This window comes from Leuresthes tenuis, unplaced genomic scaffold (assembly GCF_036924035.1).
Source record: "Leuresthes tenuis unplaced genomic scaffold, fLeuTen1.0.hap1 SCAF_12, whole genome shotgun sequence".
Taxonomy (NCBI): domain Eukaryota; kingdom Metazoa; phylum Chordata; class Actinopteri; order Atheriniformes; family Atherinopsidae; genus Leuresthes; species Leuresthes tenuis.
Window position 1 is genome coordinate 25,612,753 of NW_027325366.1, and position 26,529 is coordinate 25,639,281.

General features: G+C 38.2%; 1 protein-coding gene across 2 annotated transcripts in view; it reads left to right on the top strand.

Annotated features, from left to right (window-relative positions):
* The window catches only part of LOC140319577 (ephrin type-A receptor 6-like), a 154,233-nt gene that overhangs the window by 119,949 nt on the left and 7,755 nt on the right, over window positions 1–26,529 (top strand). For both annotated transcript variants that reach the window (XM_072397261.1, XM_072397260.1), the window contains 8 exons: window positions 225–349; window positions 2,304–2,466; window positions 5,334–5,442; window positions 17,737–17,807; window positions 19,317–19,442; window positions 20,124–20,309; window positions 25,809–25,870; window positions 26,250–26,459. In XM_072397261.1, coding sequence (XP_072253362.1) covers window positions 225–349; window positions 2,304–2,466; window positions 5,334–5,442; window positions 17,737–17,807; window positions 19,317–19,442; window positions 20,124–20,309; window positions 25,809–25,870; window positions 26,250–26,459 — 1,052 coding nt within the window. The remainder of the gene's footprint in view (window positions 1–224; window positions 350–2,303; window positions 2,467–5,333; window positions 5,443–17,736; window positions 17,808–19,316; window positions 19,443–20,123; window positions 20,310–25,808; window positions 25,871–26,249; window positions 26,460–26,529) is intronic.

A 26,529-nucleotide genomic window follows, 5' to 3' on the forward strand; every position in this document is an offset into this window, starting at 1 on the left:
TCCTCACAGTTGTCCTTATCAAATGCCAAAAATAATTTGGATGCTTCATAGTTACTTCTAGGCCTGAAGTCTGAATTTTTTCCGCTGATCCTTGCTGATCACACTCACACCCTTTGCACACTCTGTGTACAAAGGCATTTACTCCCAATGTGTAACATTCAACATTTTTCATCAACAATACCAATCAATGTGCCTAAAATCTTGTTGTTGTATTTAATCACCAGGTCCATCTCTAGTGGGAGCTTTGAAGAAGGACTGGGCTTCTCCCAACAGCATTGCTCTCTCCTGGCAGCAACCTGAAGAGACAGCATTCCCTATCCTCGACTACGAGATCAAATACTATGAGAAGGTGATGGTATCTCTTTTCAAGTAGACTAGATATTCAAGTTTTACTTCTGCTTACTTGGTGTTAATGCAAATGTGTGGGTGCCCTCATTCTAAATGACTGTACATAGTAATGTGAACAGGATTCTCCTCCAGAATGCATTATGTTAAAGATGAAGCCCTCTTTACCACATGTTTAGCAGGATTATTAAATTAATCTTGTTATCTAAAATTTTGGCTTGGATTTTATGGTCATCATAGATAAAAGCTGATTAATGCTAATTTCAAAGCTTTGTATATATCATTACTCCTCATATATCTCGACACCCTGCAGATATTAGTTCCTTCAAGCAGATGCCTGGCACTCTGAAAATGGGAATGATTGATTTCTACAAAATAGAATGAGGATGAAAGAAAAAAGCAATATACACCAACCAAAAAAAAGTCACACACTATAACCACCTTTAGCCTAGATTACAACAGACGTTCCCTGTGGCGTCATTGTTAAGCTTTTTGCAAAGTCAGAATATTAATTTCCTTCCAGATCTGCATAAATTTCAGACCCACATTTTGCACCGATGATGATAGAGTCGGACTGCTGCATATAGTCTTATCCTGCATATTTCAAATATTCTCAGTGAGGTTTAGGGTTTGGACTCTGTGATGGCCTGTGTGGAAATTAAGTGTCATGCTCCCTGATTTACTCTTTTCCAATGTGAGCCTCACAAATCATGGTGTTGTCATTTTAGAGTATGCCCATACCATCAGAGAAAAAAAAGAATATATTTTGAGGAACAAGTCTGGTTATTCAATATATTGAGGTAGTCAGATGGTCTCAGTTTTTGGGTTCATAACATTGCTGAACCTAAACCCAACCAACTAAAGCAACTCAAGACCTCTTGGCTAGATAATCAAAGTTTTATGATGTAATTAGGAAAGGGCAGTTTACACAAACTGTACAGGGCTTGCTTAGGTATTAAAGACCAGTAAAAATCTTCCTCATAAAACTAATTGTAGAATTGCTCATAGAAAGGGAATTGGATCAACCCTAAACAAACTTTGGGCTCATGTTGCAGTCAGAGCCATGGGAAATATTTCACTGTGTGACAGAAAAATGTAGTTATTTCAACATCAGAAAATTTGGTGGGCAAACTTTACAGAATATTGATAAGAAGCTCACTTCATAATTCATGTAAGACCACCTTAAGAAGTGCAAGAAGAAGGTTTTGCCCTCACAGTCTTAAGACTTAAACATCATAAAAGAACTCTGTGACTAGAGTTCAGTGCATGCAACAGAACTCAAAGCCTTTCGTTGGAAGAATGGTAAAAAAATAAATAAAATAAAAAAAAACACTCAAAGCAAGAAATTCAGTCTCTTTGCTGGGTATATAAACCATTTACAAGCTATGATAATTGCCATGGGGATGTTTTTAAGTACTACCCATACAGGATGTCTAAACAATTCCCTGAAGCACTCTTCTTGTTTTGAAGACATGAATGATGGAAAGGATTTTTTTTAAAAAGAAAAAAAAATGCTATCTTGCATAAGATATGAATGAAACATGTCATCTTTAACTTCATGCCATTAGGAAAATCGGGCCATCTTCTATTCACTTAGTTATTCACAGTAGCACATTTTATGCAGAACATCTGGTAGTGTTTTTGCATTTAGAATATGTCAGAAAATTAGCTGTTGCCTCCCATTTGTGTTCCTAAAAATGATCAGAAGGCTTTACAAGCTTTCCCTCTCTAGACTGTAGCTCAGAGGCTGTTCTTGTCACCGTTTGTGCAGACAACAGCTGCCACAACGTGACAGTGAATAAGTTAATGAATGAATAACTGTGTGAATAATTGTGACTTTCATGTAGATAAGTCTTACTGTCAATGACTAGATATTGTTAAAAGTAATAAAACTGTATCTACCCTTTAAAACTAGAAAATAAAAGTTATTTTGATCACCACTCCTGTTTCTCCCACAGGAGCACGAGCAGCTGAGCTACTCATCGACGCGCACCAAGGCTCCCAGTGTGATTGTCTCGGGTTTAAAACCAGCAACCTGGTACGTCTTCTGTGTGCGCACTCGTACATCAGGTGGATACAGCTCCTACTCCCCAAAATACGAATATCAGACTACAGGAGACTGTAAGTACCTTTAATCCTCTACAGAACTATCTTTATCTAAACAAGATTTACACTTATACATGACACTTCTTTTTCTGCACTGCATGTCACTCCTCCAAAGAATTAAAATACTGGTAGAGTTTTAACTGGGGCTCGATATAATATTAGCAATAGGTCTAAGGTGAGCCTGAAGGTAAAAACCTTGTTTGTCTGTGTTACAGCTGAATCTTAGAGGCCAAGTACACAGAAATTACATTTGGATGAATCAGGTGGGAGGCATCCACCATTCATACTATTCTATGATAAATAAGAAGAACTCTCAAAATCCATTAACAAACCAATGGGCTGCATCAAGGCTAAGTGAGAGATTTTTCTTTTTTTTTTTTTTTTGGAGGCTTTAGTCTTTTGCAAGGTTTTTGCTTTGTTTTAAAGTCATTAAGTCAGGGGATGTTCACTGCAAACAGTAGTTTAGAGTCACCTAAAGTTCAAATAGCCTGGAGCAGTACCCAGGGCAGCCTGAATCAAGGGCATTTCAACAAATTATAAAGCTGGATCGTGGCGGTGAGACCACCAGCACAAGAGCAACTTTTTCATTAGATCCTGGAAAAAAATGCCCAGGAATGTAATAAGTTATGCAATTAGAAACATGAACACATCTATCTTCATACTTTAGTTTCTCCTGTCAAATATAACTTACATGCTCAATTCTAATGCTAATTGAAAATGTAGGTATCAGAAACACAACTTGTACTATGTAACTCACCAAATTCTGTACATTAATCTTGAGCCTATACTGTTGTCAGTTTAGGTTTCACAATGAGCATGTTTACATGACATTAGAAAAAAATTTAATCATTGTGTTAGTCAGACCAGAGATGCAATCGAAATTGTACTAAATCGAATATCTGAAAGATCTGAAAGCCAGACCAACACACCTAGATAATGTAACTCAAATGGACGCCTCCTACATGTTCCAAAGGTCCACCTTTTTGCGTCTTTTTGTATAAACATATCAAAGTGTAATGTAATACAGCCAAATTCCTAATAGAGCTGCTCTCATTCAGACATTTTTTCTATTTCTTTAGCCAACTGGCTAAACATGCCAGAAATTGTGCCTCAAAACCAGCCTATTAAAACTAAGCGGATGCTTAAAGTATTTTTAAACTGTAGCTGTACTTTAATGAAATCCAGATTTTTAAATGAAGTAACTTAAAGACTAGATTAGTGCAGTGAATTCATCTTCACCTATGTGTATAATAATCTCCAACAAAGAAAGTGTTGAAAAGTCTGCAGCAAATAGGAGCCAAACATGCTTCAGTCTATAACTCAAACTGGGGCAAGAACCAAGTCTAGTCTTATCTGTAGCTCGACTCCACTGTGCATGTCACCATCCTGAATGTGTCCTACTTCGTACTCTCCCAACCGTCTATGGTTTCACTTTGTTTTACAACAGCACTAATTTAGCTTTGTGTGTGCGCTTTACTAATTAAGTCTTTACTAAAAAAAATAACTCTTGCCAATTCAAAGTTAATTTGAAAACAAGCATATGGAGATAAGTTTATTAGCAAATAAAGATTAGACCTATTTGTATATTTTTTGTTAAACAATATTTACATTTTTGGTTACATTCATACAGAACATTTGGAATCTTTGCTGTATGAATTCAATTGATTGAAATCCTCAGCCACAATGTCTGTTACAACAACTGAAAACCTGGGTATCATCAGTGAGGGATTCTAACTGTACACTTCAACTGTTTGGTGTATTTTAAATCAGTGTTTTCTGGGTGTTTCTGTATGAGAAATAGCTTATTGCATACTCTTAGAATACAAAGGTCCAGCTGCCCTTTTATGTTGGGTCAGGTATTGTTGAGAGGTTATTTGGCTTCACAGTGGCCCTCTAGCTTCCAAAGCTGCAGAGCATTGCTTTATCTACAGATCTGAGGCTGCTTGGCCAAGCCTTTGTATCACCTGGCCTTTTATCTAGAAGAGAAGGCAGGCAGATTTGGCCCCTGTCACTCTCTCCTTCTCTGTCAGTCTGTCTGTCCGCCTGTCAGTCACTATCGCTGCACTCGTTTTTCCAGTTGCCTGCGTATCTGTCACTTCCGTCTCCCTCTTCTTCTCTTTTGTCTTAGTCTCTCAGTTGTCATCTGTCTCCTCGTTTGCCACCTCCCCTCTCTTTCTCTAGAGAAACATACACACTTCATTTCAGCAGTATCAGTGCAACACATCGGTTTAGTAAGTGATGTGAAGAATGTGCAAAACTGAGAATAGCCATGTGTCATCTGACCAGCCTCACTTCAGTTGCCCTCCCCTTAAACGGTCTTTACACTTCCACACACCCATATGGGCCTCAGTCATTGGGCTTGCCATCATGCACCCTGATCTCCAATTCATATTCATTAACCATGAAATATTATAGAAATAAGTTTTGTAGTAGCAATCGTCTTTCAATTATCTGGGATTCGTTAGCCTTGTGACAAGCAAAAAATCATGAATATCAAATGGGCCCAATTTAACCAAATGATCACGGACTAAATCACAATTTCATGAATGAATAAAATTAATTAAACAGCAGCAGGCAAATGAATCACTCCAGCACGAGAGCTGATGGATTCTTTTTCTTTTTTTTTGCGCTACAAAAAGCTGATCGAACATCTCTCAATAATATCTGCCCATCAAAAGCACTTACACAGTCAATGTATAGGAATTTTCAAGATGGAGTTGAATTATAATTTTCATTTTCTTATCCCTTCATTCTGCTACTCATCTTCTTTTCTTCTGCTCTCCTCAACCTTACTTGCTCTTTACATTAAACTTTTCATTCTCTTTTGCCTCCATATCGCCCCAATTTCTTACCTACCATCACCCACTGTCCTCTACCCTCAGCTTCAGACATCGCTTCTGATCAAGGCCAGGTGTTAGTCATCGTCACAGCAGCAGTTGGTGGCTTTACCCTTCTTGTCATCCTCACCCTCTTCCTTCTCATCACCGGAAGGTAAGACTAATCACTTCTCTTGACTTAGATTTCTTTTCAGTGAATATTCCACCATGTGATTTGGCCTGAATTTGAAACTTGCTGAGGATTATCTTAAAGACAGTGACTGTTGGTAGAAGTGAAATAGTCTTTTGTCTTTTATGTCCTGACAAGAGCAAAGCTCTGAACACTGGCAACATTTTTCTAAAAATATTGATGCTCGACTTGATAAGCATACACTGACACTGACACTTTATTTTGCATGCCTTTTGTATTTGTGGACATTTTTTGGTTGTTTATGTTTTCAATAAGGTAGCATTAGTGCATGAACTCTATTCCAAAAGTAAATGCACCACAATCGCAAGAAATTTTGAGCCAAAATACATTTTTTTCCGTACATTTAACCAAGTTGTTTTTGTGCAAACCTATACAAACCTTATCCCTGGTAACCTTAACCTTATATTAAAGAGCAGTGATGTATATATAACTATCAAAAGACAGACAAATTAAGTCAGTTTTCTAACAAAGATGTCAGATTAGATTAGATTAAATTAGAGAACATTTGGGATGTTGCTGTTCAGGTCACGCACCCCACATCCTGCAGTGGAATATAGATGAAAAATGAATCCTTCACATTCAGAGACATTCTGTGATTTAAAGTACTCCTTGTCACACCTAGTTATATAAGAGTCAACATTTGTGATAATTTGGTTTTGATATGTTATTTAAGATTTGTCATTAAAAGCTTAAATATCATCATGACTAAAAGCTGGAACGGAGCTGCTCTAAAGAGTTTTAATGGAGCAACAAGTCCTCCAATAAATACTGTCACAATCCATGGCTCAAGCAGAAGGAGGAAAGGAACGCAGATGCAGGACTAATCGGTAGAAAATGGGACAGGGAGGAAAAAGCGTCTTTATTGATAGAACTAACTAAAGGGGCCACCAGTGCAGCAAAAGCAACATACTAATTAAGGCTTAACAAGAAAACAAAACTCTGGTGAAAATACATGACAGATAGGCAGACTGTGTTGAGCAATGATAAAGATATGGCGGTTAACAAAGACAAAGCTGCAGAATTCGTACTGTGGGAGGCAATTGCAAACAAGGAGCAGGTGGTGCAATCAGTAACAGTAAACAAGGTGTGACACAGGAAGTAAGCTCAACAGAATACACATGAGAGCAAATTCTGCTAAACAGAACAGGAAGTAACTGAAGTGCAAGAAGTAAACTGATGTCAACAAAGAAAACTAGGACAAGACATAAGAAACCAAAAGACAAGGTCACATATGGATATGTCCTCATACCTTTAAATACAACCCCTACAGTGACTTGTAAAGTATTGCCCCTACAAGCGGCAGGACTCATACTGTATGAGTGTTTCCTCAACAGAGCAGAGATCATACTGAAGTAATTTGCTTAAGAAGCCACAAAGCCCACACAAAGTGAAAGGGTTGGTGGTTGGGGGAGTCGAAGTTGTTGAACCAAACATCTTGGTTGGGTTTAAACAATACCATTACTTATGCAGGGTTAGAAAATGACTATGGTTAGGGCTAAAGTACATTATTTTCACAACACACCTGTAACCCTCATGGACACCATTTTGCTGGTGGCCTTGGTTATATGTAAACACAACGCATTACAACAAAACTTTGTCACTTTTGAGTTGGCTTTTTTATTGATTTGTTTCAAACCATAAAATTTGTTGTGTGCTGTACTGTTAAACTCAGGGATTCTGGGGATTTGGAGGTATTTTTTCTCCTTAGTTAGGTTGTTGTGTGCATGACTGAGTTTCTAAGTCAGTAAATTCTAATATATTAGTTAGCAAGCAAAGAGCTTGACCATTCTATACAGTATTAAGCATAGCAAGCCAGCTTGTAAGAAAACATCAGTAGCATTTACTTGAACTGTATACATATATAGGCTTGTTCGAAAGAGTTAGGCTACTGCTTCATACATCTTTCAATTTGCTACTCAATGTTTGATACATTCAGATACATGTGGTTTTGATAACACAAGAACATTTGTCATGGAGCCTTGTAGAATGGAGTGATTTGGTTATTTCTAACATACTGAAACAGAAAGGCCACTGGTCTGGTTATCGCGCTGATCCATTTAAGTGTCACTATAACCATCATTTTCCATGGATTACAGCAACATGTGCGTTGAATATTTCCTCTAGGATTTAGCGCAAACCTTGTGTTGCATTTTGCCATAACATCTGCCTTTGGAAAGATGGTAACACTAAGCAGAACTAACAAAAGAGCCTTTGAGGTTTGCACGTGTGTGGGTGTGTGTGTGTGTGAAGGTGTGGTGTTACATTTCTGTGTAATGGCTCAAAATAATGCTCATCCTCAATCCTGTTGCCAAATTGGAATTGTCACTTTAAACAAGCATAGTTATGGTCGCTATTATATTCCATTACATCAGGTCCACAGCTTTTGATGCATCTAGCCCAAATTAAATACACCATACAACCCTTTTGTAATAGAGGAAGCAGACAGACAGGCACATGCACATAAATATTCAGATAGAAAAGGAAAGTTAGACTGATTGTGTGTCTATTGATTCAGAAGACTCACATGAGCACACAGAGATAACGTGTGCACTCACATAAAGTCTGTTTGTGCATGTGGGAATGTGCTGTGGTACATAACTCTGCAAGACAGAAATCAACAACACTCCACACACTTTATTTCAGAGGTGTGAAGTTGAGGGAGTTTGGTGACTAATAATGTGCCATTTCACAGTGAACATATTGAACCAAAATAAATGGATCTCCTCACAAACTCAGACTGAAGTATTCACTGGCACAAAACTGTAAGTTGTCTTTATAACACTCATCATTGTGGATCTGTTGGTCTATTACAGCAATTAATCCATGCAAGACTCAACTCTAGAGAAAAATGTTTAATCTTTATCTTTTTATGTTTATATTAGGGTGATAGTACAAATCTGTGGTTGCAGAAGATGATGAATAACAACAATCCAATAACTAGCAACTGTGTTGAGATAAGCTAAAACAAAGTAAATACAATGAACTGCTGCGATGCAAGATTTACATCCAATCCAGTCAGAACCAGATCAGACTGTTAACATTGCTCTTTCATATGCTTCAGTTTCCAACCCATTCTCAATGCATTTGATGCATTCTTTTCAAGATTTCTTTTCTTATCTTAGAAGGGAGATTTTTTGTTCTTCGTTATCTACAATCTTCCAAACTTGAATCCATTTAAGAATTGTGAAGCCGAATGAGAAGAAGATGGGCAAAGCTTCATGGAAAGAATCAGAAAAGCTTGGTCACAACTACCTGAATTTACAGGGAATCTGGTACATCCTAATATCATCAAACTAGTAAAATTACAACATTCTGGGGCTCCTGTAATGGCTATCAAGCTTATAATATGGTGAAAATTCTACATTGGACACTCAATCAGGGCAATAATATTCCTGCAGGGATCATATGCTTTCCCAGTTTCTCTGAACAGATAGCAGAATCAGAGACATGCCAATCTACCCTCTGAAGAGATCTAATCATGCAAAGTGAAAACACCTGTGTAGGTGCTGAAGTGGCGTAGAGTCTGGAGGTTCTGAATATTTTCTCAAGCTTGGAGAGATATGATATGATGGAGAGATGGATATGATGACACGAAATCAGACCTGTCATCCATATTCTGAACTTTTCTGAACCATAAAAGTAATGAAACTGTTCATGAATTAATTGAGTTGTAATTGGTTTTGAAAAAAAACTGATCGTAGCAAGTGATAAAGGTAATCAACTTGGCCAATATCACAACTGTAGTTAGTGGGATGGTTATTTGGTCACAGGTCACAGCTCTTTATTTTCATAGTGGGAAGAGACGTTAATCTGCAGTCCAGTCAAAAGAAAATGTGCTGCCAATCTACATTTCCAGGCAACCAAATGTACCTACAGTTTCTGCTGTCTGTATGTAGCTACTTTCACTCTTTTATTCTTGTTCACATGTAGTGCAGACTTTTTACTTGCATGCAACCATTTGCTTTATCAATCGACAGAAGAGGACTTATAAAGGGCAAGTTAAAATGATTTAACTAAAAACATTTTTTTTGTCAAGTCAAACATGCTTCTGCTGCTTCAGTCTGCCAACATCAAAAATGTGCAAATCTGTTCAAAATGTAGCAAGCATTTCTCATTTCAGCTGAAGACAAAACACAGAAGCATAATTGCTGAATGCACTCACAATGGATCACATATTCAGAAATGAATTCACTAATTATGTAGACGTTTTTGGATTCCACTAACTCCAGTACAGTGCAAATACTGAAATGTGAGTCCAGTAAGATGAAAACCAAGACAACATACGCTTGTCTTTTATCTGACATGATATTTCCTCATCTTGGGGATGTTTTTATGTAAGAGTTTTTCCCTTGCATGATGCATTGATCCTTAATTATGTTCACAGAATACTATGCCTTTTATTAAAAATCATTATTTCATTACTGGTTCTCAAAGTATGTTAACCGTTTCAAGTAGAAATTACTTTCTTAAGGCGACACAGCTGTTTAGTTCTCATCCCTTGAGTTCCCTTCGCATTTTGCATGTGAAAATGCTCTTACTTTCACTATTAAACATAGCTGTGAGTTCTACGGCTGTTTTTTATGATTTAATTTCACTAAAATTTTAAATGATCGCCGATCATGATCATTCAATATTTTTTCTAATCACATTCCTTCCTTGAAGATGATGGTTCTCCACTATCCTTCCAGTTTTTAATCATGCTTTGGACACTTCTTCACCCAATTTTAGTAGTTTCAGCAATCTCCTAAGATGTTTTCTTTGCTTTATGCATGCCAATTATTTGACCCTTTTGAAAGAGATTAACATCTTTTCCACGACCACAGGATGTGTCTTCCGACATGGTTGTCTAAGGAATGAGAAGCTACTCACTGCATCAGTTAGGGTCAAACAACTTGTTGCATTACTTACCTATTTGCTTAGTTAAATCCAGATGGGGACTTTTTTTGGGACGGGCAGTGTATATGTATATATCATAACAGAAGTGCAGGAGCCTGGACTTTTAAAAAGATTGCGATTCTGTCTTATTTCATAGAGTTACAGGCATGCAGACAAACAAACAAAGATTACTGAATTCATAAAGAAAGACAAACATCAACCCTGCTTGTTGTCCTGCCACATATATGTTAGTAGTGATTGGTGCCATGGCATTCAGGACTTTTTTCACCTTTTTCATTCCCCTTGTAGAAAAATAATAACACCAATGGAACGCTACTGTTTTTAGTTTCCACCCTATGCTGACATTTATGGTCTCTGACTGAGTGCAATTCTGCACCAGGGAGTCGTACTTACATCAACCTGGAAGTGTTTACGTACACAGGCTCATTCTTGTGTCAGACTCCCTGTCAGAGACCTTGATATTTTCTAGTGCAGCTTTTAACCTTCCAAAGACTTTTGTACCAATACAAGCTGTAAAGTTTATCAAGTAAGAAAAAAGAGTGTTGTTTTTTTTAGAATGAGTAGATAACAATTTGCATATGCACATTTGCTTAGCACTATAGCATGCTGGTTGCTGGAGAATTTTCACAAGTGAGCTGTGAACTTCACAGATATAGCAATCAGTTTTTAACAGACAAAGTGTGCCTCACTACAGTGCTGGCTTTGATATTTGGCATGATTCAAATGTCAAAGAATTTTAACTCAGCAGTTTTACAGTGGGGATTTACAGCATTTTTCCTGTTTTCATAGATGTGATCTCAGTGTGTGTGGGATGGTCTGTATTCACACTTTATTAAAAACTGACATTCGCACCCCAGGTCCAATAGCCAAAGCAAGCCCTTTAGGCTTTTTGCGTAGCACCACAAGGACCTTTTTTTTTTTACCTGAATCCATCTAAAAGCGGCAGCAGTAGTTGAAGTGTTATTCGACTCTCTTATAGTCTGTCATGTTTGCTCTCCCTCTGCCCTGTGTAGGAGGGACTTTCAGTCTAAATTTAAAAAATTGCTACAAATAGAGTTGAAATGCCTGAGACAGATGAGAGTTTTCAGTCATATGACTCTCCTACATGTAAGGTTTTACAGCACGAGTGGGAACGTAAGAGGACCTGCTGTATGAGGAGTGTTTAACACTTGGCCTCCCTAAAAAGCTTTCTAAATGGACAAATGTATTTGCATCAGTTTATGCTAAATTTGAAAAGTGGGAACTTCTATAAGGTCAAGTGTCATGAGATGCATCCTGGAGATAAGTGTTACTTTTAGCATTTTAGTCTAACTTTGAATTGCCTCAATCCCTGCAAACTTCTTGTCCTTTTTAGCTCATATCTTCTTTAAACCATCCTTCTTTTTACGCCAGTGATAGCTGCAGGTGTAGAGCGATATGTCGTGTTGAAGTAACTGTGAAGGATGTGAGGGCAAGAGAGGACTGGTTTGAATTACACTGATGCTTTGATTAGGCCTCTAAGCAAGGTTGTTTTACTGAGCTGTGTGGGTGTGTAAAGAGCTTGTGAATACGTGTATGTGAATACGTGCTATAACGCTGTTCGACAGGCAAGAGAACAGTAGAAGAAGCCAAGGTCTTTTTGTGTGATAGCTGTCTTTGTGTGCATCTGTGTGTGTGGCCTCTTTACAGAATAAAAACCTGTGAGACAGAGGGAAAGGCGGATAAAGAGGATCAGAGGATGGGACTGGAAAAGACTGATAAAGGCACACGCCACTATTTCTTTAATGAACAGCTTGACCCCATCAGCAGAGGTCAGCAGTTGCTTTCCAAATCCCCTTCTTGTCCTCTCTGCCAGTTGTGCCCACTATGTTATCGGCTCTGTCTATCGGTGTCCAGAATCCTACAGACTTCAGTTAGCCAAAGCCCAATCTGGCAACCTGTGGCCCGTGGCCCTCTGACACCTGCTCTAATATGGCAACCCGGATTATGTTAAGTCCTCAAAGCGAAAGCATCTTGCATGTGATCGCATATACTCACAGACACTCATGCTAGCAAGCATTTGCAGAGTTTCTCCTCTAGTACAGTGTGTGTACTTTTAACTCAATCTTTTTCAGTCGCACTCTGAATCACCCCTTCAAAAAGACAGTGAATGGGCCCTATGAATTTTCCATCACACATGGGAGGCAGATTTTGGTGATTAGTTACTCAGTCGGCATTGTTGGCTCACATCACTTTTGAGTTGAGTTGAGTTGACTTTTTGAGTTGACTTTTTACTTAACAGGGATACTGATCAAATTCAGCCATCAAAAGAAGACTTGAACTTTTAAAGAAAGAGATTCTGTTTTCTATCGCTGAAACAGTAAAAAAAATATATAAGATAAGTTCATAAATGGCTCTCTTTATGTAAAATCTATCAAGTGCGCTGATGAAAGATATACTGCATTTACAATGATTCTGCATTGCATATTGTGTCATTATTTTGAAGCATTTTTTTCAGCTCCAAGCTGCCTAAACTTAAATTCTCATGTAACTGTTTTCCAATGATCTGTACTGTCTTTGCTATCTTGAAGAGGAAGGTTGTGAGTCGTTTTGAGGTGCGCACCCTTTTACGGCTTAGAATACTGAGAGTATGTCAGGAGTTGTTTGCATTTTTAAGTCACATAGATGCAAGTCACTTTACTACATACATACAGCACTCTTCAAACTTTACTGTGCCATGGTTTTAACTACAGTAATTAGCTGCATCACAGATTAATAGATTTTTTTTTCAATATCTGAGTCAAGTGAAAAAGAGAGAACTGTTGAAAAGTGAACTGCAGCATAAGGTTCGGTTCTCTGTCTGACTATATATCAGTTTTATCGCCTGCATCCGTCTCCCATCTTTTTGTTTAACACAATGCTCAATGTTTCCTTCTTTCATATAAATTCTTATAGCATAATTAAAACTGCAATTGTAGAAGGACTTCTCCTCTTCTAGCAAACAGGAGCGACAGTGGAGTTAGTGTCCTCAGGTGAAATTAACATAACTTCTTCTTTGAGTTGATAACAGCTATGCGTTTACTGTTCAATTAAACTCTCACAAGTGAGAGTTCAATAAGCTTTAACATGTAGAAGAGAGATGTTTTTCTGTTTCCATCCTGCTCTGCCTTTTTACACAGCCACTGCATCCTTGGTATGTTGATATAAAATGTTATAGCGATATGACAAGTTGCTGTGACTAAACTGTCTTGTAGTCTTTCGGGGACATGATTTGCTTCCCTTAAGCATGCAGCTAGGCTTTAGCGGAAGCTTTCCATGCCCCCCCCCCCAACAGCAGTAATTGTGAAATTAGAAGTTATTGAAAAATAAAAGATATCATTTTTATGGCACTATAATTCCATACACTGCTGACCATAAGACCAAATGCCAGTTTAAAACAGGAGTTTTTGCTTTATCTTCAGGACCTAAATGCTATGTTAATCTTTTCTATACAGTTAATTATAGTTTGGTAAAATTGTGAGTCTCCAAGTTAATCCAATATCAATGTCATCCTTAAGGATTTATCAGAACCTCTTTGCTACAGGGGTTATAAATGTTTGTATTGTAAAACACATGAACTAGCCAACTAAAGAAGGCTTAAAAGTTCAAAGCACAATTTACCTTTCACACAAAGTCATTTTATTCACTTAAAAGAAATAACGAGTGCTTAATGTCAAGCAAGTACAGTGAAGGGGCTCTTTTTAAGGACATAAAATTGAGACACACTTCTGGCAAAAAGTTAAAAAACCCTAACTGGTGGCTTTTCTCTGTCCTTGTAAGTTCAACTACAGCTGCAGGAAGGCCTTTAAACTCTTGCACTGCAGAGTGGTATTTAAACTTGTGAAACTGCACTGTAAGTCATTTACCATCACTATGTAATGTTTAAAGTAATACTTTGTTTGGTCAGTGTTCAATGTTTGGTGTTAGATTTGTTTATGTTAGATTTTAATCCAACGTAGAGCCAAACCAGCAAAAAACATGTCAGTACTGACCCCTACCCATAAGCTCTGCCAGCTTCATGTCCTGGAGGGAGAAAGCATCTCCCATTTGGATCACAATGGTGTAGAGGAACAGGGCTGGGGGGAGCGGCAGGCCTGTCTGCAGCAGTGACAGCAAAGACGGGACTCTCTGCTGAACTGCCAATGTCACTGTGGGAGCTGTCTGTTTTTGTTTCTGCACAGTCTGTTGGGGGTTTGGGTCAAACCTCTGGACTCTTTTACTTGGCTGCCATTCATTTAAAAGATTTCTTGGTGATTTGCATTTTTTTTCTCATTGTTCACAAACCAACAAATTAGTTAATCTCAAAGGTATCACCTGTGTATTTAAAGCCATAAACCCTTAAAGTATTTTAAGGCTCATTCTTCTGAGCGCTTCAGCAAAAACATGACACTTTGTCTCTCTTTTAGCCTTTCTTTTGACACATGGGCGTCGTAACATGTCAGTCTTAGGTTTAAATGACCAGCAACTAAAAGTCAGACTCCGTTTAAGTCATTTTTAACAACAATAGGTGTGATGTAGTTAATGCAGTTGAATTATATAATCTATCTTATAAATTATTAAATATGAGAAAATGTATTAGGGGATCCACTTGTGGGAGCCCTCTACTGCAAAATACATTTTGAAATTCATCAGTGATACGGTCTCTCAGAGAACTCAAAGTACCTTTCAGTCTTTATACTATTATTTTCCACCCCACTGCACTTTTAACAGCAATGCGACCTCCACCTCTCACACATCCAGCTACTTCAATAGACCTGCCATGTTCAAATGAAGTCCTTACGCAACATTTAGGTGACAGGGAACTATGTTTGAATAACAAAAAGGCTTTTCTTGAACATTGGGCCAGATTTTTTACCTTATAGCTGAGTTTGCCAACCGAAGACATTCTCTCTTAAATCATATCTGATATATAACCATGAAGAGGGATTTTTATACATTTATTCAGTCAAAATGTTGAAATTTGGAGCCTCTGAGAATACACCATTATTTCTTAGAAGATTTCAAGTGAAATAAACTAAGCTTGTACAGTTACATTTACATCTTTGTCTTATATGCGCAGCAGCATACTGTGTTTAGTATAGGATATAACGTTTTCACTTTTCATAAGCTGTGATACAGTGGAGACTTTTCCAAATTTTCCAAACCTTTGTGAACAATCATATCAACTATTGGTCGCCACCATCTCATGCAAGCCATATAAGCATGAACTAACATATAGGAGCATCTCCTCACATGTTTACTATATTTTTTCAACTTCACTTTTGCTTTCACTTACTGGTTGGGTTTCTGCACCTTTTTCTTTTTATAAGAAGCTGCCCTGCTGTACACAACAATGGGGAACATGGCAGAGCTGCAAGGAGAAAGCTATTATTCTCTTAACAGAACGTAGACTGCAGTTTGCTAAAGAAGGCTGTTGGAAAAATGTTTTGTGGACAGGTGAGACCAATGTTAACCTTTTCAGTCTGAATGGGAAACAGTATGTTTGGAGGGGGGTGAACACTGCATTCCACCATAAGAATTTAATCATGTTTTGTGAAACACGGTGGTGGTAGTATCATGATTTTGGCCTATTTTGCTGTATCTTCCTGAGCCGCGCAGCAAGATGACAGCCGTAAGCACAAAAATCGTTTCAATAAAGATGGAATGAAAAAGGGTTTAAGCGATTCTAAATTCATAAACTTTACAGCAACAATGCAGTTTTTAAGAAAAGCTTATCCAAACATAACAAGCTTTTGTTGCTATTTATTTTATTGCCAATGCAACTGCCTTGCTTTCTGACTGTTCTGGTCACACAGTTTCAGTTCAGTGTTACAATCTGACAGGGTGCTTTGTGTTTTCTTCATTTTCAATTTCAGAGCAACATCCAAGAATCTATTTGTATAAAGTCTTCTGCGGTCCTTTACAGATGCTGTCATCTAATCTCTCAGCTTTTCAGACTGTCTTGGCAGCAGCTTTTTATTTGTCATTGGCTGTTTCTCTGTTTGCCAGTGCCCAAATAAACACCCCTAACACACTGGAGGACTAGACAGCTTTTTCATGGTTATATATTTCCAATAAATATGTGTTGAGAAAACATGACAGTCTCTTTGTGAGAGTTCCTTTAAGAAGAATTCATGTGTATACACATATAGACAGATAGATAGATAAGATCAGATGCTCCTTTCTTTTCTTTTTTTTCTTTAATCTTTTTTTCAAGAATGTAGAATTAATGAGTGTAGATTAATTTATTTTTTGCTACAGTTCCATTTTTATTGTTTGTTTTTTTTATTTCCAGACGGTCAAACCCGTCTCAGGCCCAGGCTAGTTCAGCTTGTGCACATTTTTATTGAAAAAACACTAAGTTTAAGTAAGTTCAATGATCAGCGTTTTCTTCTAATTCCCTTGTTAGTTGTATAAACACTGTCTCGAGTGTTTGATCCTGTTTTGTCTACAGTCTTCACCAGAAAAGTTGTGAGGTGAACTCGTTATATGGAGATGTGTTTCTGTGAGAACTTATTGGCCTCTGAGGTGTAAATGCTCCTCTTTCTCAGTCACTCTTGCTGCCTCGTTCATGTCTGGCTAGCTTGTTTCTCTCTCTCTTTATTTCTCTATTTTTTCACTTTTCTCTCAAAGTGGCACCTTTTTGAAGTGGGAGCTTGTTAAAGTGCAACCAACAGTATGCATATGCACCTGAATGTATGAGCATGCATGCCTGATTGTGCTGAACTACCATGAAGAAAAAAAAACAAAAAGAGACAAATTACTTTGATTTCCTTGTGTAAACCTCACACAAATAAATTACTTCTGTTACTACCATGTCAGTTTTAGACAGATGCTTAAATCTGTTCTAACTGATGTATCACATTAAGTAAAAGAGGGTGTTAAATATATCAGATGTGCATTTAAGCTTGATAAAGTGAAATGTAAAATGCAAATAATACCAGAGTCTAATATGGGGCCCTTAGAGGCTCCAGCATTGTTTAAAACAAGACTAACTCCTGCGAAACAAAGTGTTCTTCCCCCTACACACAGAAAGTAATTGTGCTACTCCTAAACCATACTTTATCATATCACAGGGTGACATTTTAATGGTGTTCTTGAAGAAATAAAACAAGGAGCAAGAGCACATTTTTGTAGTTTCCTGCTTGTTGACAGCTTCTCTAAAGCAATGTGTCGTTGTCCTATAATTACCACTTGTGGCCAAAGTGGCTGCTGTTGTCAAATGGCCCCCACTGAAATGTCAGGCTTCTTCAAGGCAATCCTCGTACATTGTTCTAGAATAATTAGTTCTTTTTATCCCCTATTTATGACAGTTCAAATTCAAAGGAAAAGAAAAAAGCCTTAACTCTGTGTCTCAATCTTTGATGTTTGTTCTGTTTGTTTTAGGTGTCAGTGGTATTTTAAGGCCAAGATGACCTCAGAGGACAAAAGAGGGACAGATTATCAGAATGGACAAGGTAAATCTCTTGGTCTACTCTTATGTTTTTGTTGTTTTGGATTCTTATTCACATTGTAGAACATGATGTGGGACATCTGCCTAGAGAGTTTTGTCAATTTTTCTTTTACTAAAAATTCATAGATATTAGTAGTTTCATCGCTTTTGCCACAGATTACAGATAGCAACCTGCTCTTTTATTTGGAGAATGAGTGTGAATCATTTCCCATGTGTTCATCTTTTAGTAAACATTGAGCTCAGCAGTAGACTTTACCATAAGCTTTTACAGAATGTAGAAACTTGCTACTGTCAAATATGTGGAAGAAAGAAATCCTAATTTGTTCCACTGATAATGCCAAGAAGAGAAATGTCAGACAAATAGTGAAATATTCTTCACTGCCAAACTTTGTCACATCTCTGTCTCTGTTTCCCGCCTCTTCCCATAGGTTTTCATTTGATTTTCTACACAATTTTATTGTTTTATGATGTTACATGGCTGCATGTTTTAGCTGTCTGCCTCTGCACCTCTCTTTTGTCTTTAGTATCTAACGTTTCATTCCTGGCATGAAAAACTCAAACTGCACTGAGTTGTGTGGAAGAAAAAGAAAGTTATTTAAAAGTGAGCAGAAAGACAAAGATGTGTGCAAGGTGAGATGACTTAAAATTGCAAAGGGGAGACACGAGGAGAGAGAAATGAGGATGAGGGCAACAATAGAGGAGAGGACAAAGAGAAATGAGAACTGTTTTACCAGGACACTTCTGTTTGAGGTCAAAGACAGAGAAACAACCAGAAAAAAGTGAGACCAAAGAATGTAGATCAAATTAGTTTTTCCAAGTTGCCACAAATGTTTAAAAAATTCAAGATTCAAACACACACACACACACACACCTTTAAATAAAGCACACATTCACTCCTACAGTCTTGGTTTGTCCAAACCCTCTACAGTATTCCACGCTTCCTGTCTCAGCACCGAGCGTGATGTGAAGCAGAGAACGGCCAGTGTCCCTCCGTGCATCAGAGACAGATGATTGTTGTTTTTGGTTTAGGGATTGTGTATCGACCCATAAAGGAGAACAGCAGCTTCTGTCCTGCCCACCTTACACTGAGAGGTTGGGGTCAGCACTAGAACAGCGGTACCCTGTTAAGGATTCACTGACTTGCTCAAGGACACTCCAGCAGGGTGGATGGTTAAATTAAAAAGTGTCTAAAAACTTGTCCCAAGTTAGAAGACTGCATCAGCACACATGATGCTACTCTGCTGCTGCTCAGCAAAAAGACTCCTCTCTGCTGGAGTGACGATATTGAGCAAAGTCACTCGTTGCCCCCCAGCTCATCAATAGGAGTACGAAGAAGTGTCTCTCCATGGATAATAACAATTTGTCTCAAAAGTGACCCAATCATTATTGTTGTTGTCCATGTGATGTTTTCTGATCCCACAGGTGATGAATATAGATTTAAAATCAAGCCTGTTCAGGATATAAAGAGCACATTCTCACACACTCCACTTTGTTGTTTTCTCTGTGTCAACAGTCCCTTTCCCAGGTATAAAGACGTATGTGGACCCTGACACATATGAAGATCCCACACAGGCCATCCACGAATTCACCAAGGAGATTGATCCATCCCGGATCCGAATTGAAAGGGTTATCGGAGCTGGTATACGCACAAACCTGCACACACTGCTACAACGCTCGTCTACCCGTGTGTTACTCATTCACTATTGCTGCTTGTGGGCAGAAGAGGGTTGTTTAATGTCAGCCATGATAACAGTAGCTTTAAATGTGCATATGAGATTATCCACTTTTATTTAATTCATATGACTGCATTGACCCCCCCAAACTCATTTGTATACAACAAAAAGAAGCATTTTATTTCCATTTCTCACTACACAGTGTTGGAATATTACACCTTTAATAGGGTTAGAGAAGAAAAGAGAGTGTTTGAATAATTTTTACTTGAAGGTGTTAGTAAGAAAAAACATTATAAAGTTTAACTTATTAAAGAAAAGGTTACAAAGCTTAGTTTAAATGGGAACTACAACACTGCCCCCTGGTGGTATGATGTGATACCATCTGATTAGAGTTTGTCAATAAGACTCTTTACCTTCTACCACTGCCCAAAAACATGCAGGTCAGGTTAATTGGTGACTCTAAAATTGTCCCTAGGACTGAATGTGAGTGTGCAGGGTTCTTTGTCTCTGTGTGGCCCTGTGATGGACTGGCAACCTGTCCAGGCCTCTCATCTAGTGGCAGCTGGGATAGGCTGGGATAGATGAACGAGTCCAAGTAATGTCCTGAATGTCTTGAAAATACGATTGTGTTTGTGTGTGTTTTCCAGGCGAATTTGGTGAAGTGTGCAGTGGTCGCCTTAGAACACCGGGAAAGAAGGAGATTGCAGTGGCAATAAAGACACTAAAAGGAGGATATGTGGAGCGCCAGCGGCGGGATTTCCTGCGCGAGGCATCTATTATGGGCCAATTTGACCACCCCAACATTATCAGGCTGGAGGGTGTGGTCACAAAAAGTAAGAGGACTTACAAAAGATGTGACTGAACAGGCTCAATTTTGGAGATGCGTAACCAAAAAATTAAGAATATTTACAACTTGTTGTGCAGTAATTTAGTATGTTCAGTGCATATGTGTGGCTGTAATTCATAGACCTTTACAACACTGACACCACTGATGGGAGGATATATGTCCATAGTTATGCTCATACAAGTAGGTTAATCGATTGATTACTACTTAAATGGGTGATGAATACCAAACTGATATTTAGTAATTAATAATTCAGGGACTGTTACCACAACACTCACATTTACATGCTGCCACTGCTGCATAAAACACGTCTAATGCACCCTTTATAAATTTCTGCCTTACATGTATAGCATTTCTCTCCAGTTGAACAAGAGGAAACAACTCAGTCACTATTCTTTCATCAAATGAATTCTCCCAACAAATTAGTTGTCTGGTGACAAAACGAAGACTGCATTTAAAGCAACAAAAAAATGTGACCAGCATTTGAAGCTGCTATCTTTCCACCAGTCACACTGTTTATCACAGTCTGGATGAATTTATTGACGCCTTTGGTTGTTTGAATGGTAAATTGCTCTAAAAACCTCTGCGAGGGTTCAGCAGTCTTCACTTTAAAAAAAGAAGGAGCACTGAATCATTTTCACTCTGTTAAATGGTGTTGTCCTTAAGTCATGCGTTGTGCATGTTTGTTTATGCAAGTGGCCGACTAACATGCTTGAATAAGTTTGAATGCCCTGTTTCACTTTTTCCGTGCATAAGAGTGTACTTTGTTCGCAAAGGTTTGTGTATGTGTGACAGCGAGTAAGAGGAAGCGTGTGGACTTGTTAACGAGTTCTGTTTTACGGGGCTCACCCAGCGCAACATATGGTTGTATTTACAGGGGGTGAATAAACTGAAACGTCACTGTGAATATAAATGTGCCCGCTGAAGTCTTTCAACCCCTCCCTGACTGCAAATAGAGGACACTCCACAGCTCTGACCCTGCTGATACAGATTCAATGATAAGAATTTCAAAGAACAGTTCTGCCATTATGGCTTTAAAGAGGCTAATCACTGATATTTCGCATCAACAGATTTAACTGTAGTTTTAAACATCTTAAGAAGGACTCAAGCCTGCCACACAACACTGATATGCTTTTCTGATTCTGATGGGAACAGACCTTAAAAGACCTGTTGAGTCATTGTGCTCAACAAGTCAAGACTTGTTGCACTGAAAAGGTCCTTTATCTCCGTAAGAGTAACCTGTCATTCCCCGGTGACAGCACTGTATCTGTTCCTTTTATTGTAATGTCTATATGTTCTTTTAAATAATCATAAAAGCTTTAACTTTTACATTTCTTCTTACAGGCTGAATGGCATGTTTTTCCAACCATATTTTCCTTGTAATATCCAACTAAACCGTCTGTAAAATCTTATTTAACACATTGCAAAATATACTAAGCTAGTGTTATGGTACAGGGTTAGATTTTTGGACCATATTGTTGGGTCAGTACTCATCACCCTGGCAGCAATGAAAAATGAAATATTTACTACTATTAGCATGTCTATGTGAAACTAAACCATAACTTCTTAACCCTCACAAAGTAATTTTTTTTTGCCCAAATGTAACCCAACAGCAACTTAAACCGGCAGTATGTTTAAAAAGAGAATAAAAGCTATGTCTAAAAATATTGGTACAAGTGATACCTCTTTCTCCTGGGTGTGACTTACAGCATGCCACATGTTTCATGTGACGTATGTGTGTAGTAGAGGGTGAAAAAAAGAATAATCTTGTAATTTGCATTTTCAAAATAAATACATCACAGTCTAAATATGTAGTCTGCCGCTAAAAAAAAGGAAGAGTCGCTGCAGACCTCAATGAGCTGTTGCACCTGGTTGATTGGCAGGAAGCATGCCACCAGCAAAAGAGCTACTAGTTAAACTGTGGCGGTAATTCAACATCCAGTGCAGTGTTGTTTGTTCCCAGTCAGGTCTGTCTAAAATTTTGAGCAAGTACAAAACAAAACAGGAAAGGCTGTAAAAGAGAAACATACAGGTCAACCAAGGAAGATGGGAAAGTGTCAAGACAAACAAAACTTCAAAGTAATATGCCTTAAAATGGAAAAAGGAGAACAAAAGAACTGAAAAACAAATTAGCAAAAACTGGAGTCAATGTGGGTGAAGAATCTGTAAGAAATTGGCTGAGTGGAAAAGCTCAACATAAACCCTCATTTATCCAAAAGAGAGTAAAATTAGGTTACAGAGAAGCAGTCATGGACTGTGGACGAATCATTCCATCAATCAAAACTAGGTTTGGTAATGCGTAACAACTCAGAATGTCTCAAGTTTTCAGAACAAGCTCTTTCCCATAACTACATATCCAATACCCACACACAAAACACTACACACATCAAATCACGTAATCAAAAGCCATTTGTGTTTGGCAGAGGGGCATCAGACTGCATTTATTCTGAGTATCCTCCTCTTGTCTGTCTGTCTGCCTAGTTTGTGTTTTCTTCATTCTCTATCTATCACTTCCTCCATCTGTTGTTGTTCTTCTGAGACTAATTATGAAGACTGTTGTGCTGTGACTGACTGCTATACCTGCTCTGAAATAACAGGTGACACATCAGATTCTGGTAAACAGGTGCGTTTGTTTTTGTTCAGGCGCCATGCAGCATAACTATATATTGTTTCCAGACCCTGATAATTAGCTCGGGAAAAGCCAAGCTTGATCGGGTAATTTCCTGTCTGTCCCCGCTGAATTTCTGTCACTAGAGAGTATCATTAAATTTAAGGATGTGTTGATAGGATTTTGCAGATTAAAAACAAAACATCATTGTGCCTCTTTGGTGAAGAAAGTGATAGTTCAGTGCAGCACAGGGTGTTCTCATCCATCCATGTTTACCCACTGCATCTACTTTTTTCTGGTGACAGGTGTGTGCGTTACGTAGCTTTCATTCATTCCAAAATCAGCTCTCATTTTAAACTGTTTGGTAGATTTTAAGATTACTTCATCACACAAAATGTACACGTACGCATTCACAACATTGAATTAGTCCTTTCCAAGGAAAATAATCACAAGCTATGCAGCCAACATGAATTGGAAGAAGCAGCAAGGGACGTGTCATTGCCAATCCACTGGAACAATGACACATTGCCGTCCAAGTGACTATGCTTGCACCATCTGTTTTTTATAATTATGTTGTGTTTGGGACAGCACCATATGTTTCCTATTAAAAAGATTCAAAAAGTAGCTTTAAGGTCAAAGATGGTGCGAATAAGTTAATCCATCACGAATTTAGTAGTTCACACAATCAGGTGACATTCTTTAATCCTCTCTTGTGTGAGAACTGATTGAAGACTGCATCAAATGCTCTTTTTAATGGGTGTATGATGGTGTAATTGATGTCCCAAACTTCTCAGCTTTTAGCTGCTACACATGATAAAACCCACCAACAACACACAGTATAATAAGACAGAAACAATCAAAGCAGATTTTCAGTCCATCACTGGTCCAACACAGAGAGACAGACATCCCAGCATGCTAACACTCAAAATCGGCCACGTTGATCGATTTCAAATAACCCCGTAATGTTTTTTGTGACATGTGCATCCACTGCAGCAGTATGCCACCCATTTAGATCTTAATCTTAGTCTAAATTATAAATAATTAGATCAATTAATAATAATTTGTTTTAAATTTTGATTTATTAACACACAAATGGTTGTACTTTTTATGTTGTTCTTGAACTGCAGGCTGGAACTATTACATTACACGAGTTCATTAACCTGCACAACTTCCTTTAGCAGCAACATTCTCCGTCTGATGTTTTCTCTAACTTCTTACCACAGAAAATGAGAGAGTAACTCTGGAGGCACAGAAATAATTGGTGCTACGCTTTATTTTTTATGTCTAAAAGTTCTACTTTTGTCTCATTAGCACAAAACTTGGTGAGCAGGTGAACATGAGAAATGTGGTAATGTATTTTTTAGGGGATATTTCCTTAATGCTACCCTACAAAGAACTCTGATTTTAACAAGTTACAGCATTTTCAGTAGATATATTTCTGTTACCTTTGGTTATAGGATGTCTATTCTAACGAAGGCTAGCAGTAGTCCTGAATTTCCTCCATTTGTGTTCTGTATTTTCTCAGACCTGGACAGCTGAACACTCAGAGCTAGAAATGTTTTGCCACCCTTTGCAGCTTTGTGCATCTTTATATGTTTGTTCAACAGTTCAGTGAAAGTCTTGAGAGATGGTTCACACCAGCCAGTCTTCAGGAAAGCAGACCTTGTTTTTGCCCAGGTTTCACACACCTTCTTAAACAAACATTAATAACTCATTGTCCTATTTGAAATTCTTTATACATAGCTGTTAGGGCAGAGTCTCGCAGATTTGTTCTAGTCGGTCCTGTGAATTGTTTCTGTTTAACAAAGGAAAGAAAAGGAGACGCAGATGTGGGATCCACATCAATTTTGGGCATAAAGATGGAGTTTGGACAATAGACACAGAACAACAACCACCCCCCCCCCCCCCCCCCCCCCCCCAGCGTACAGGCTGATACACTTTTGTTTCTGTGTCCGGAAAGCAAAATGAAGACATGTTTTGTTTCTTACACTCATGCATGTTTGAAAGTCTCTTAGTGTTCAACTGTACAAGACACGTATGTATTTTTTGTCATGTCAGATTGTGTTTAATTATGACTAAAAGGAAGACCAAAGCATCTTATGGTGAAGCAGTGTAGAAATCCAGGTTATTTCAGTAGTTCAAACTTTTTTTGCAACTGTATAATAGCACTGTAGCTAGTTGTACTGAAGGAACACATTTAAAATTATCGGTCTTGACATTATTATATTCCATTAAAAAAATTAAACAAACTTTACTTGACCTTGTAGTGTATTATTCTTGCCTAACCACAGAAACAGTCCTTTTTCCTGCAATTTGTTTTATGGCTCACCAGCAAACAGGCCTGGATAGATGCCTTCTGGCAATAAAGCAATCAATCTGTAACTCTGGAGGGAAAGAGATACATTGAAAAGAAGAAACTGGGTTTGCACTTGTTTCCAAAAAATGTGTCTCATCCTACATGGACTCAATACTCATCAGGTCCCATTTGGCAGGTTGGACATGTTGAAATGGAAAAGTTTGATAGTTTGAGCACCTTGACTTAATTTATCAATTAACTGCTTATGGTCTATGTGTCCCCTCTGACCCCACTATCTTTTTCTCTGTCCCAGATTGTAAACTGTGCTAAATGCACACACCAACTTTATTTTCTCTCTTCAAGACTTTCTGAGACCAAACCTAGTCTACATTGTTTTTTAGCACAAGTATACCAAACCTTATGTGTCACATAGTTGACTCCAAATGTTCATCAGAGGATAATGTAGAATGACAAGAGAAGTAATATCTACCTTTGATCAGGTACATTGTGAGTCTGCCTCTCTTTACAGAGGAAGAGGCTTAATAAATGAATAAATAAGAAGTGTGTGTGTTGTGTGTTTGCAGGCCGGCCTGTGATGATCGTTGTGGAGTACATGGAGAATGGATCTCTGGACTCGTTTCTGAGGGTGAGTGAGAACTACAAAGGCAGCATTATGGTCTCATGATTATGGCCTCAGCCATAAATATAGTTTAGTACCCTGTCATGTCTTTGTACTGAGATCGTTGTAACACCTTGCAGGCAGCTAAAGATTACACTCAGTCATTTTTGTGACTTGTGACTTGAGGGAATTATGAAATATATTTACTGCAGCACATTATCTGGTCATTTTACATTCAGTATAGTTTTAAGCAAAACATTTTTTCTGTGAACATTACTGCAGTCTACACAATGTATTTTCTTCTTATATTTTTTCCATATCATTACCCAACTTTTCAGACTCTTCTTTTTATGATGGCTCCATCTTTGACAGTCTGCCTTCCTCTGTATCCCATTTTCTCTGGCAGCAACATGATGGTCACTTCACTGTCATCCAGCTGGTTGGCATGTTGCGTGGCATCGCCTCGGGCATGAAATATCTGTCTGACATGGGTTACGTTCACCGAGACCTGGCAGCTCGAAACATCCTGGTCAACGCCAATCTGGTGTGTAAAGTGTCAGACTTCGGCCTGTCCCGAGTGCTGGAGGATGACCCTGAGGCTGCTTACACCACAACGGTACACCTGGCACCCCAAAACTGAACTCTCAGAAAACAGGCAGCTGTTAGTAATTCATCAAAGGGTTAGA